At 65.8% G+C, this 11,863-nt stretch overlaps 1 protein-coding gene across 2 annotated transcripts; it reads right to left on the bottom strand.

Moving 5' to 3' along the window:
• Positions 1–1,118: 1,118 nt before the first annotated feature.
• ERFE (erythroferrone) lies at positions 1,119–10,614 on the bottom strand. Of its 2 annotated transcripts, none has more exons than XM_081491251.1 (8): positions 10,411–10,614; positions 8,008–8,133; positions 6,836–6,938; positions 5,177–5,424; positions 4,999–5,107; positions 4,812–4,902; positions 3,975–4,053; positions 1,119–1,696 (listed from the first exon to the last, which is right to left on the bottom strand). In XM_081491251.1, the coding sequence occupies exons 1-8, from the start codon at positions 10,579–10,581 to the stop codon at positions 1,520–1,522; spliced, it is 1,104 nt and encodes a 367-aa protein (XP_081347377.1). In that variant the 5' UTR covers positions 10,582–10,614; the 3' UTR covers positions 1,119–1,519. The 2 variants fall into 2 exon arrangements, with proteins under 2 accessions (XP_081347377.1, XP_081347378.1); XM_081491252.1 differs by having other exon boundaries at positions 1,119–2,873; positions 10,411–10,581.
• Positions 10,615–11,863: the final 1,249 nt, after the last annotated feature.

The raw sequence follows: 11,863 nt of genomic DNA, 5'->3' as shown, positions 1-11,863 counted from the left end.
AGCGGGGAGTTTGAGGTGGTGACTGGCTTAGACAGGCCAGCGCCGGAACCCAGGGCTGCTGGAGGCTCTGGCTGCCTTCAGCTCACCGGATGAAAATCAGGTGACAAAGCGTTAACGCAGCGTGAGCTCGGCCAGGAGGTCAGGCCGATAGCTGAGGCTGTCACCCTGCAGAGCAGCGCCCCCACCGGGCCCTCAAAACCCCCGAGTCCGCTTATTTCCCATCCTGTGATGACAAGCGCCGTCTGGCTGCCGCTGGATGCCTGGGTGTGAAACGCACACGTCTCCAGGTCTGGGCAGTCCTGCTGCAGCCCCGTGTGGCCTGAGGCCCGGCCTCCTGGCTCAGGGACGTGCGCTCACTGGGCTCTGGGCTGGGCTGAACTCGGGCTTCACAGCAACACTTCTGTCCAAGACATTAAAAATGCGTGATGAGCCTACCCAGGAAAACAAACTCGAAAATTCTTTTCACGCCTTTCTTCACAGAGAGAGCAGGACACTGTTGTTGCTGGTAAAGCTCCTTAGTAAAACAGCTTTCAGGTCTTTACGCATAAACGCTTGCCTGGGGATGATGTAAGATTCTGAAGGCTGGCTTTTGAAGCTGTTCTGTCACATTTGAGGGCCGCGCCCAGCCTGCACACAGGCCTTATCACCTCGTCAGCTCTGTTAGAAGGACTGGCCTCCCTGCTGCACGTACCTCGGGAACGTTTCCAGCACACCCCTTCCCAGTGCGGAGAGCCAGGCTCCCTCTCTGCGGAGGGGTGGGACGAGGCAGTGTGCCATCGTGGGAGGAAAGAACCTCGGCGTCTGAGAACTGGGAGACCACGCAAGTGGTTCAGTCAGATGTTTTCTTACAGCAGACAAGGCCCCAGTCCGTGAGCACGTGTCCCTAATTGCCACAGTGCCACTGTCCTGGAGCTGGGAGAGGCTTGGCATGGGGCTTCCCTGGCCAAACCCCCACGTGCCCCCTGCCACCCTCAGCGGGAACCACCCCTCCGCCTCCCCTCCTGGAGCTCGCCCCTCTGCCCTCGGGAGCCGGGCCTAAATGACTCAGATGCTGTATTTTTAAGGTCTGCCCTTTGCTTCTGTAACTTTGTATAACCTCATAAAACAACTCTCAAATAGTCAGTTCTTATACATAAATATATTTCATCTGACAACATTATACAATAAATACTTCAATTAATTGCTGTATAACACACTTATATTGAGAAAAAGAAGGACCGTGGGTCTCCCCAGGGTGAAAGCTTTTCTAAAGTGTCTGTACCCACTGAGTAAAGAGGAATCCAGAAGAGGGCGTGGCCGCACCACCCCTTATCTAGGAGCGGGGGTGGGCAGGCGGGACGCCAGCTGGCTGGCGCTTCCTGGTAGGGTGGGGGCAAGTCCTACTGAGAACCGTGCCCAGCCCGCCGAAGGGCACAGACTGGTCAGTGTGTGTGCATGGTGCCGGGGTTCCCATTAGAGTGGGAGTGTAGGCTGGAAGCTTAGGGCTCCTGGGACCAGTCACCTGCTCAGCCCAGGCCAGCTAGAAGGTCAAGGAGCAAGGTGGCTGCAGCCATCGCCCCTGCCTCTCCCAGGCCTGGAGGCACCCTTGCCGGACCAGCTTGGCCCCCAGGAGCTCCTGCAGTACCAGTGTTCCTGTGGCCTGTTTTCCGTGCAGGAATGGGGGTGGCGGTGGCTTCTTCAGCAGGCCAATGGGGCCCTGCATCAAGAAATGGCGGGAACTCTCAGACACCCTTGTCTCTTCACAGGAACAGCCGCCATCCCCGCCCCCCTGCACCACCGAACCCCATCACCGCTGCGGCAGGGCGGAGCACTTGTTCCCCCGCCTGCCCACAATGCCCATCTGAACTTGGGGCCATGGTGCCACCTGAGTGGGGAAGATGCTCTAAAGAGCCCAGAGCTGGATGGACCCAGCAGGGCTGGGCCATGGTGATTGGGCACCCAGAGCTGTCCACCTGCGGGGGCCACGGCTTCACCCATCTCGATGAGGGCGCGGGGCCCGGCCGCCCCCAATCTGCAAGGACGTTTAACTTTCTCCAGTGGTGGGTGGGCCCGAGCTGCGCATCAGGGCCTCAAGGGCACAGGCAAGACGACCTCGTCAGGGAGAGGGTTTGCAAAGGAGGGGCAGTGGGAAGGCCCGGTGAGTGTGCGAGGAGACTCGCGCACACGTGAGCACAGGGGACTGTCTCTGTCCCCGTCAGCCCCTATCCGCTGTCCCTGCTGCCCAAGGCTGCTGTGCCCAGGGGCCGCAAGGACAGGCTCGGGCCCTGTGGTCCCTGCAGGCCAAGCAGCACTCTGAGGTCCATGGCAGCCAAAGGCATGGCTGGGAGAGGGGCAGGTGGGCACCAGGCAGGTTGCACAGCCTCTCCCTTCCTTGTTGGCACACCCAGTGGGCAGCCCACGAGAGCCCTAGGAAAGATGGGAAAGGTGCGGCCCGACCACAGCCACGGAGCTCAGGCTGCCCAGACAAGCCGCCCAGGGGGACAGGAGGGGCCCAGGTCTGCGGCCGAGGGGGCGGCGGGGGGACAAAAATGCACGCTCCTGGGCACGCTGAAACCCCTCCCTGGGAAAGACAGCGTCCCGAGATCATCCGGAGTTCTGGGACCGCCAGCGTGTGTGTCGCCTCTGTGGGCTGCCTGTAGTGGCGTCTCTGGCTTCAGCTGCAGCAGCCACGGTGGGCAGTCCTGCGGGCTCCCTCCTGCCCGTGGCCTCTGCCACTCTGACAGTGCCCCCGGGGTTGTTCACACTCGGGCCAGAGGAAGGGCCTGGCATGGCGGTCACACGCCAAGGAGGACGGCACTGAAGTGGGAGCCGCTGCGCACCGTGAGGGCAGAGCCACTGGCGTTGTCCAGGAAGACGGAGGTGTACTGCCCTGCCTGCGGGGAGGCTCCGCAGTCAGCCCGGACGCCTTGCCCTCGAACCCAGCACCTCTGACCCCTGTTCTCACACTCTCTCCCCAGCTCCATCAGCCTCCTGTGCTGACAGGCTCCCTTAGTTCATGCGTGTGGGGGCGAGCCTCTGCTCAGGGCCAGAGTCAAGCTTTTTTTGCAAAACTCAAACGCCCCTTCCACCACGGGCCTGGCCGCGGACCCCGCTGGTAGAGCCATCATGAGGCCGGTAGTAGGGCCTGGCTGCTCCAGATGTGGTCCAGGCACCACAGGGTCACGTCCCCAGATGTGAAGCGGGAGCTCCCAGAAATGCAGAAGCCGGGGATTCCATCTCGGGACCCCAGGCCCACCATGCTGCCTGAGGTCATCATGCAGGGACCAGACCTTTGAGCAAACACAGCCACAGCGCCTGCAGCCACAGCCTGGCCTCCAATCCTGGCATTGCTGGGTGAGCCCGGGCGAGCTACTTAACCCTTCTGTGCCTAAGTTCCCTTACCCCCCTCAAATCACTGTGGGTTAACGAGTAATTTATGTGCCGCTCAGAACAGGCCTGGCCTACTTAGGGCCATATGCATGCAAGCTGTTATTCAACACATCTGCAGCTAGACTTTTGTTTCCAGGAAATCCTTTTCATCCATTTCTCGACCACCTGCCTCAAATCCCCACAGTCTAGAGAGAGACTCGGGGTTTTGTGTGGAAATAACCACGTCTGCTTCCCGCAGTCTCGGTGGGCCAGGGGGTCGCGATGTCCTCCCTGGGAGAGCCGACCTCTGTCGCTATCCTCCCCTGCCCAACTGAGCTCTTATGGAAGGGCCCGTTCAGGCCAGCCATCGACGTGGGCTGCTTGGGAGGTCAGAAAACAGACCGAGAGGCAGAGCAGAGGACAGGTGTCTGGGGGGCAGGGCCAGATGTGGGGAAAGGAGACCCAGTAACACAGCGTGGCTCTGCCGGGACTAGCGTAGTGCTCCGTGCTGCCCTGACCCTCGTCAGGGCTTGGAGGCGGCGGGCACTGCACCCACAGCTCCCGGGCCCACCAGCAGCCCTCCCGGCCGGTGGCGGTCCCCCCACGGTGGAGCCTGCCCCACACACCTGCAGGTAGAGAACGCCATTGACCGAGATGGTAAAGAGCTCGCTGCTGCTCTCCAGCCCCATGACGGCCTCCAGGGAGCTGCGGCCAAAGGAGACAGAGGGTGAGCCTGAGACCCCGGCCCCAGATCCCCCAACCCCACCCACGACGTGCTCCCCATCACCCAACACCCGGCCAGGCACCACGGAAACGGCACCCAACACCACCTTGGCCAGGCTTCTGGGGGAGGTGGTATCTGAACTGTGTCCCCAACAGGGGTGAGGACAGGACTGAAGCGCACAGGACTGAGGGGTGCCGCCGGGGCCGCAAGTCCAGGCTCTGATGGGACGTGAGACTCGGCGGGGGGGGGGGGGGGGCAGCTGGAGGTGCAGGGCGGGCCGCAGGGCGTCTGGGCTCAGACCAATCCCTGTGCAGCTTTCCAAACCAGAGTGAGATGTGAACTTCACTCCTGCATGCCTTCTGCCACTACTGTGGAACACCTGCTCTCCGCCTGGGCTGTCTGGGCGCTGGGGTACAGAAAGAGCAGCCCAGCCCTTTTGAACCCACATCCAACCGGAGGATGGGGGGGGCGGGAGAGCGCCCGGGGAGAGGCCCCGCACAGATCACAGACCGGCGGGGAAGGCCTCTGAGGATGCGACGTTGACATCTCTGGCATCTCGGTCGCGGGATGGTATAGTCAGCCCCTTCTGGGTGCAGGGGGGATCGGGGGTCGTGAGGACACCGGTGGGGGGGGCGGGCTGCGGCCGGTCGGTTTGGGGAAGCGGGCGGGCGCCAGGAGGCTGGGGGCACCTTGGCAGCAGGCGGGGAAGCCCCGAGGGAGGAGGCGGGGGCCCACTCACGCATGGTGTTGGCAGCGGGACTCCAGGCAGATGAGCAGACGCAGGCGGTCCCGGGGGCGCGGAGGCCCCCGCCTCGGCGGCTCGGCCAGCGCTGCGGGGGAGGCGCGGGGGTGGTGATCCCCGGGCGGCGGGGCCCGAGCGCGGCGGGGCGACCCTACCCCGCCCCCAGCCCGGGGCCGGGCCTCACCCACGTGCAGCGTGGCGGCAAGCGCGTAGAAGCCGGCGACGGGCGCCGTGTACTGGCCGCTGGTCAGGTTCAGGCCCGGGCCGCGGCGGAAGGCGCCCTCGGCGTCGGGCTGCGGGCGCACAGACGGTCACCCCGGGCCCCGCCGCGCCGCGCCCGCCCCGGCCCGGCCCGGACTCACCACGTAATAGAGGCCGAGCTCGTGCAGCGCGCGCCGCTCCACCGACGCGTCCCGGCGCAGGCGGCAGTGGAAGGCGGCCTCGACGCGCGGCGCCCGCGGGCCCGGGGCCAGGGGCGCGGCCAGCAGCGCCAGCGCGCCCGCGCCCCCCGCCGCCGCCTCCTCGTCGTCCTCCGAGCGCGCGGCCGGCACGGCGGCGGGAACGCGCGGGCCGGGCTCGGGCTCCGTGCACTCGCGCGTGCGCACCGCGCCTGGCACAGAGCGGGCGGTGGTCGCGCCGGGACTCCCCGCCTCGGCCCGCCCTGCCGTGTCCCGCCCGGATCCCTGCCCCAGACCCGGGTGCCGCCGAGAGCGCGGGCACCGTTACCGATGACCCGCGGAACCTCAAGCCGGGCGCCCGCGCTCGGGAATCCACCGGAGACCCGCTCTGACCTGCAAGGTCTTCGGAACCGGCTTCCCGATCCCGCGGCTGCTCCTGTTCCCTTTCACGCTTTGGCTACCGGGAAGCTCAGGGCTGGTGCACCCAGGACCCCTGTTCTCCTGCCTCATCTGTTTATCCTACCGCTTCTCACCCCGGGGCTGCTGCTGCTTTTACTCTGTTGACATTTTTATGGGATCAGGAAGCGCAGCAGGATAAGCCAGACCAGTCATTTGGGGAAAGAAGCTGAGTGTAAATAAATAATTATTGCAGAGAATGTGGAGGTTCTTCAGCCGCTGTAGCTGGTCTGTTTAAATGAAGTGTAGTGTTAGTCGCTCAGTCCTGTCCGACTCTTGGCGACCCCATGGACTGTAGCCCACCAGGCTCCTCTGTCCATGGAATTCTCCAGGCAAGAACACTGGAGTGGGTTGCCATGCCCTCCTCCAGGGGATCTTCCTGACCCAGGGATGGAACCTGGGTCTCCCTCATTGCAGACAGATTCTTTACCATCTGAGCCAAGGAAGCCCCAGTACATTAAATAGAAGTGGGAAAAGACTCAACAGCTCTTCACAGTGAAATGAACTCTTGTTAGTACCCAGAGCTCTCGCCCTGCAGCTGGCCACAGTGCAGGGACACCGCCCTGGGTGCTAGCGCTCCCTCAGCTGTGCTGTCACCCTGTGCAGCCTCCAGCCCCAGCCTGCTCCTCGCCGTGCTCCCGGGACTGTCCTCCCTGCCCGGTGAGGGCAGCCTCCTGGGGCCTGCCCGTTGGGCTCTGGAGCCAGCAGTAGAGATGTGTCAGGGGAAGAGGTGGGGCACAGGTGAGGGGAAGAAAGAGGCCTGAGATCTCCCTGGTGTCACTGCAGGGCTCAGTGGAGCACCCTGCAAGCTTAAGGAGCCCTGACTCCTCCCTAACAGTCCCCACTTGGGGAACGTGGGCTTGGATCTCAGCTTTTGCAGGCTCAGTGGCCTCCCAGGTGGGGCATGGAGGCTGGTCCCCAGGCACCTACTGAACACTGAGGCCAAGTCCATCCTCTTCTGTGAAGCCGCCTCCTCACCCACCGCTCCCCGACCCCCACCAGCCCCTGACCCACACACAGCCCTGACCCAGGCCAGCACCAGAGCCGTGGCCTGCTGGATACAAGTGGACAAGACCAAGGTCCGGCACATCTCGGCTCCCCGGGGACACCCTCCCCCCACCCCGCTCTCCCAGTGGGGTGTGCATCCGTGTGGTACCCACCCCCTACCTTTCAGCAGCAGCTGGAATTCCTTCAGTAGGACCTCAGGTGAGGTGATGGGGCCTGGGGGGCCCTGGGGGCCAGGAGGCCCCGGGGGTCCTGGCAGACCAAGCTGAAAGAGAAGGCTGACAGTGAGGACTTCTGAACAGGTGGGGTGGGTGGGGGGAGACCATGGGCACCCCCTCTGTGAGCTCTTGCCACCAAGGCTGGTAATGGGGGAGGGGGGAGACTCCTGCTTTGACCCCTGAGGGGGAGGTCGGCCTCCAGGGCCTCCAGTTCCCCTGAGGAGGCAGTGAAAGCTGCAGGCATAGGGCTGGGGTTGGTGGGGCCGCTGGGGGCCAGGCTGGGAAGAAGGAGGCCGCTGTTGAGTCTCAGGTCTGTCACCGCCCCAGGCGGCAAGTCCCCCTGGGCCTGGCCACCCCCGGACGCGAGAGGGGTCCTCAAGGATCCCTCACTAGACTGGGCTGGGACCCTGCCGGGAGGAGCCTGGGGAGCCCCCAGCTCAGCTTGGGGGTGACGGGCCAGGCCCTGGTGGCCGCCCAGCCGGCGAGCTGCCCCAGGCTCAGAGCCTGGCACGCCATCACTGGGTCGGCCCTGGGGAGCAGGGAGGCCAGGACTCAGCAGGGCGGCACAGCGCTGCCCGGTGCACCCCGCCGCAGAGGACGCGGCCCTCACCAGGGCCCAAGGCAGGGGTCGGCCGTCAGAAGCAGGGGCCCGGCCCCGCCCAGGCTGAGGGAGGGTGGGCACCGGCGGCTGACCAGGCCTCCGCTGGCCCCCGGACTGTGTCACTCCGGCCCACCCGCAGGTCCCTCCTGCTCAGTCCCTGACTGCCCTGCAGCCCAGCCCAGGCCTCCCAGGCCAGGATACAGAGAGGGAAGAGAAAGTGGGGAGCCAGGGAGGCTGCCCGGCATTCTGGGGGTGCAGGTAAATGGCCGGAACAGGCGCCCTGAACTCAGGGTCACATGGGCCCCTACTTGACACTTCTGTGCTCTCTGGCCTGAGGCTCAGGGTCTGCGCTTGTTGGAAGTGCTCAGGGTGGGACCAGGGGGACAGTGAGTGAGGATGTGGGGTGACGGTGGTGGACTGGAGGATTGGGGAAAGGCCTGTGGGTGGAGGTTCACACACACACACACACACACACACACACACACACACACACACTGGCCGGCTCTAGTGCTCACCTTCAACTTCTTGGCCTTGCCCCTGCTCCCTCTCTTGCTGTTGACGCCCTTGTCACTCTGCCTGACAAAGAGCATCCAGGTGTCTCGGGGGTCGATGAGGCCGGGCGCTTGCTCCACGGGGGGATCCTGGAACACAGCCGCCAGCAGGTTGTTTTGCCTCCCGGACAGGGCTGCCGGTCAAGCAGACCGAATGCTTTGCAAGAGGTCGCTGCGCAGGACTGGCCTCCTCTGGCCCCTGGGCCCTCGTCACTGTCAATGGTGCTGCCCCCCAAGATAGCACAGCCGCAGCCCCTGGCCCCTTCCTCCCGGCCCGCGGAGGACAACCCCCGGGGAACAGCCGCTCCTCAGCCTGGACCCTGCAGGGGAAGACCCTGGGCGTGGGTGGAGGAGGCGGGGTGCCCAGCTTCAGGGCAGGTGGAAGCTGGCACTGCCAGGCCTGCCCCCCTCCAGGGGAGCTGCAGTGTGCATCCCTCCCTGAGAACCAGACCACCGGCCTCCCCGGGGGCTCAGGCAGGGCCGCCCTTGGCCAGCAGGCACCCCAACCAACCCCTGGGGTCTGGAGTTTGCAGGAGGCCAATTTCCACCCTCAGGGTGGTGAGGCCTGCATTCCCTGGCTGTTTCAGGGACCGCGGGTGGGGTGTCCGGCACTGAGATATGGTGACGCAAGGCCCCTCACTGTCCTCAGGGCTTCTGCGACGCGTGCCCCAGCTGGGACAGTGACGGTTCCAGAAATGTCCACTCCATCCCACCCCACCCCACCCCCCGGCAGGCTGTGTTCTGACCAGTCCTGACATGGTGGCGCTCCAGGAGGTAACTTCCAGGGCGAGGCCTCCAGCCCTGTGGTCAGCAGGCCCCGGACAGTCTGGGCTCTGGGCAAGGCTGCCAGCTGGGAAGGAAACTGGCTGAAGAGGGCTTGGATGAGGTCATGGGCACTGACTCTGGAGGCTGGTGGAAGGACCCTGGGATCTTGGAGCTGGCCAGGCTCAGGGCTCTCGCGGACACTCTGCAGGGATCCAGGGCCTTCTATCAGGAGCCGGTGTGCTGTGATGGGGACCGCCCTCGGGGGGAACACCCAGGAGGAGGACTCTGTCCAGGGTGGACTGTGTGCTGAGCCAGCCCTCCCACTGGCCCAGGAGCCTGTGGAGGGACTCAGACCCCAGTTTGGCTTGAAACAGAAACAGGTGCAGCCACGGTGGTCTGGGGGCCTGGGAGATGGGCTGTGGCAGTGTGGGTGGGCGTCGCCAGGCCACTGCCCTGGCTGATGGAGGTCTCCAGCCTCCAGCGGCTCTCAGAAAGGAGCCCTGTCTCCAAGGCCAGAACCCACCCCCTCCACCCCTGGAAGCACCTGAAGCCCCTCTGTTTCCTGACCATCATCACAGCCCCGCCTCTGGAAACCCTGCCCCCACCACCAGCACCCCGGGGGCTGAGGTGGGCTGTTCGGGTAGGATTTGTCTTCAGTTCACGGGAAATGGCAGGGGGTTACAGAAACAAGGGCTTTGGGGAGGCCCCTCCCAGGGGGTGATCAGGGCTGCCTGCCACTGTCACCTGTCTTCAGTGGGGGCGTCCTCGAGTGGGGGCATCGTGGTTCCCAAAGTGATGCTGAGAGCAGAGGTGCAGGCCTGGGCCCCGGGCACCACCCACAGGCATCTTTAGAGAAAAGAAACTCCAAGCACCCTCCCCAAAGCCCTCCCCTCCCTGTCTGGAGGCCCCACCCACACTGAGGGCAGCTCTGAAGGCCCCATCCCCCTGGTCTCCCCTAACCTGACCTCAGGCTTCTGCAGCCAGGAAGGAAGGAGTGGGGCAGAGCTAAGGATCGGCCAGAAATCACACATCGGAGGCCGGCACCCCGTCCACACACACGTTCTCCCTCCCTCCCCAGCTGGCAAGAAGGGAGTTGTTTATTTCCAGAGAACAGGCACCAAGGAGATAGGGGGCAGGGGTGGGGTGGGGAGGGGAGGGTTGGGGGTCAGAGGCTTGCTCACACTTTTACAGATACCCTCTTCCCAGCTTCAGGAGGACAGAGTTATTTACACTTTACGAACTTCCCAACCTGGAAGTCCCCAGAGAATAGGCATCTTCCCCCAATCCAGTAGAACTTTGCTTCTCATAACAACCCCAAAAACCAAGGTCAAGGCTGGCCCTTAAGGCGCCGGGCTGGGCAGGGGGCCAGCGCCCAGACCTCCGGCGCCAAGCGCGCAAGCTAAGCGTCTTACCGTCCCCTCTAGGGAGGGGGACACCCGGGTCAGCCCCGGTCCCCGCTGGCTCGCGACGCCGTGCTCCCCGCCGCCGCGGAAGCGAGCGCGCTGCGCCCGCGGGGCGCCCGGGGACCCAGGTGCGCGCGCTCCGGGCGGGGGCGCTGAGGCCCGAGGTCTCCAGGGCCGGGCGGGCCGGGCGGCGTCTTACCGGCGGGCGGACGGCCTGCCCCGCGGGCAGTTCGTTCCCGGGCGGCGGCTCGTCGCGGGCGCGGCTGCCCGAGGGCGCTCCGGGCTCCGGGGAGCCCAGGCCCACGGCAGCGGCCAGCAGGCTGGCGTAGGCGAGCAGCAGGGCCCGCGCGGGGCAGCGGGCGGGGGCCATGCGGGCGGCGGGTCCCTCTGGCCTGCGATCGCAGCTTCTGGACTCGGCCCCGGGCTCCGCGCCTTATAACGCGCTTGAATCCCCCGCCTAGCCCGGGCGCGCCTCCCCGCCCGGCGCCGCCTCCCGGCTCCCGCGCTCGCTGCCGCCGTGGGCGGGGGTGGGGGGGCTGCCCCACGGGGGGTGCGGGGAGGGGCGTGGGCGCTGCCGGGGGTTGCGGGCGCTGCTGAGTGGGGACCGGGGGCGCGCGGTCGGCAAGGGGGTGCGAGGAGGACCGTGCAGGGAGGCAGGGGCTCGGGGAGCCGCGGCGGGCGGCTGCCGGAGCGCCCCCTCCTGTCGGGCGCGTTTCCTCTCCGCTCCGGTCCCTCCTGCGCGCTGTCACGCCTCTGCTTCGCGGGCACCCGGGCGCCCTTCTCCCGGCCACGGGGCATCCTCTCTCCCCTCTCTGTCCCGCGCGCCTCCTGCGGGGACCCCGAGACGCCTCTCCCTGAACGCCCGCCGGGTCTTACTAGATGGATCACATCTGAAGACTGTCAGAGCCCCTCTTTGGCGACCCTTTCCCAGGCGGCGACCCCTCCCTGCTTCCCACGGCCGGGGCCCCACTGAGCTCAGAGACTCGCTGTTCCTCCCCTCCAGGCGCACCTGCGGGGGCCTCGGGGGGCGCGGGGCAGGGGGCGCGAAGGAGATCTACCGCCTGGGAGCGGGCGCCCTGAGGCCCTGCCTCGAACTCGCGGGGAGTCGGGGGCAGATAACCCGCAGCCCCCCGAGATCAGGGCAGTCCACTGGTGGAGCCGACTGGCCGGCCTGAGCTCCAGGCTCCTCCCTGAAGAGAGCCAGCCCCTCACCGCTCCTGGCCTGTTTGTTCTGTGACCCGCGGCGCGTGGCCTCCCTACCTGACCCCCTCCCTCCCCCCTCCCCCCTCCCCCTCCCCCTCCCCCACCTCTCCCCCGCCCCAGGCTGGCACTCCAGGCTCAGGCTCTCCTGTGCCTCCCTGAGGTGCCTGCGCCTGGTGGGTAAGCTGCATCTTATTTAGGGGGCCAGGGGAAGGGCACTTCTGAGGAGGGCCCCTTACCAGGGCCTGCCGCTCCCACCAGGGACGCCTTCCACCTCTTCTGAGAAGAGCGCAGATCTGCCCGCCCTGTCCTGTTTCAGAGGGTGGCAGCCAGGGCCTGGCGGAGGAGCCGCGGGCCATCCTCAGGGCCCCACCGCACCACTTCCGGTCTCCATCACCCTTGGACTGCTTCCAGCGGGCAGGAAACACTACACTTTAGGAAAAGCCTAAAAT

This window comes from Giraffa tippelskirchi, chromosome 5 (assembly GCF_054371585.1).
Source record: "Giraffa tippelskirchi isolate mGirTip1 chromosome 5, T2T-mGirTip1v1.2.pri, whole genome shotgun sequence".
Classification (NCBI taxonomy): Eukaryota; Metazoa; Chordata; class Mammalia; order Artiodactyla; family Giraffidae; genus Giraffa; species Giraffa tippelskirchi.
This window is presented reverse-complemented; position numbering and strand designations above follow the sequence as displayed.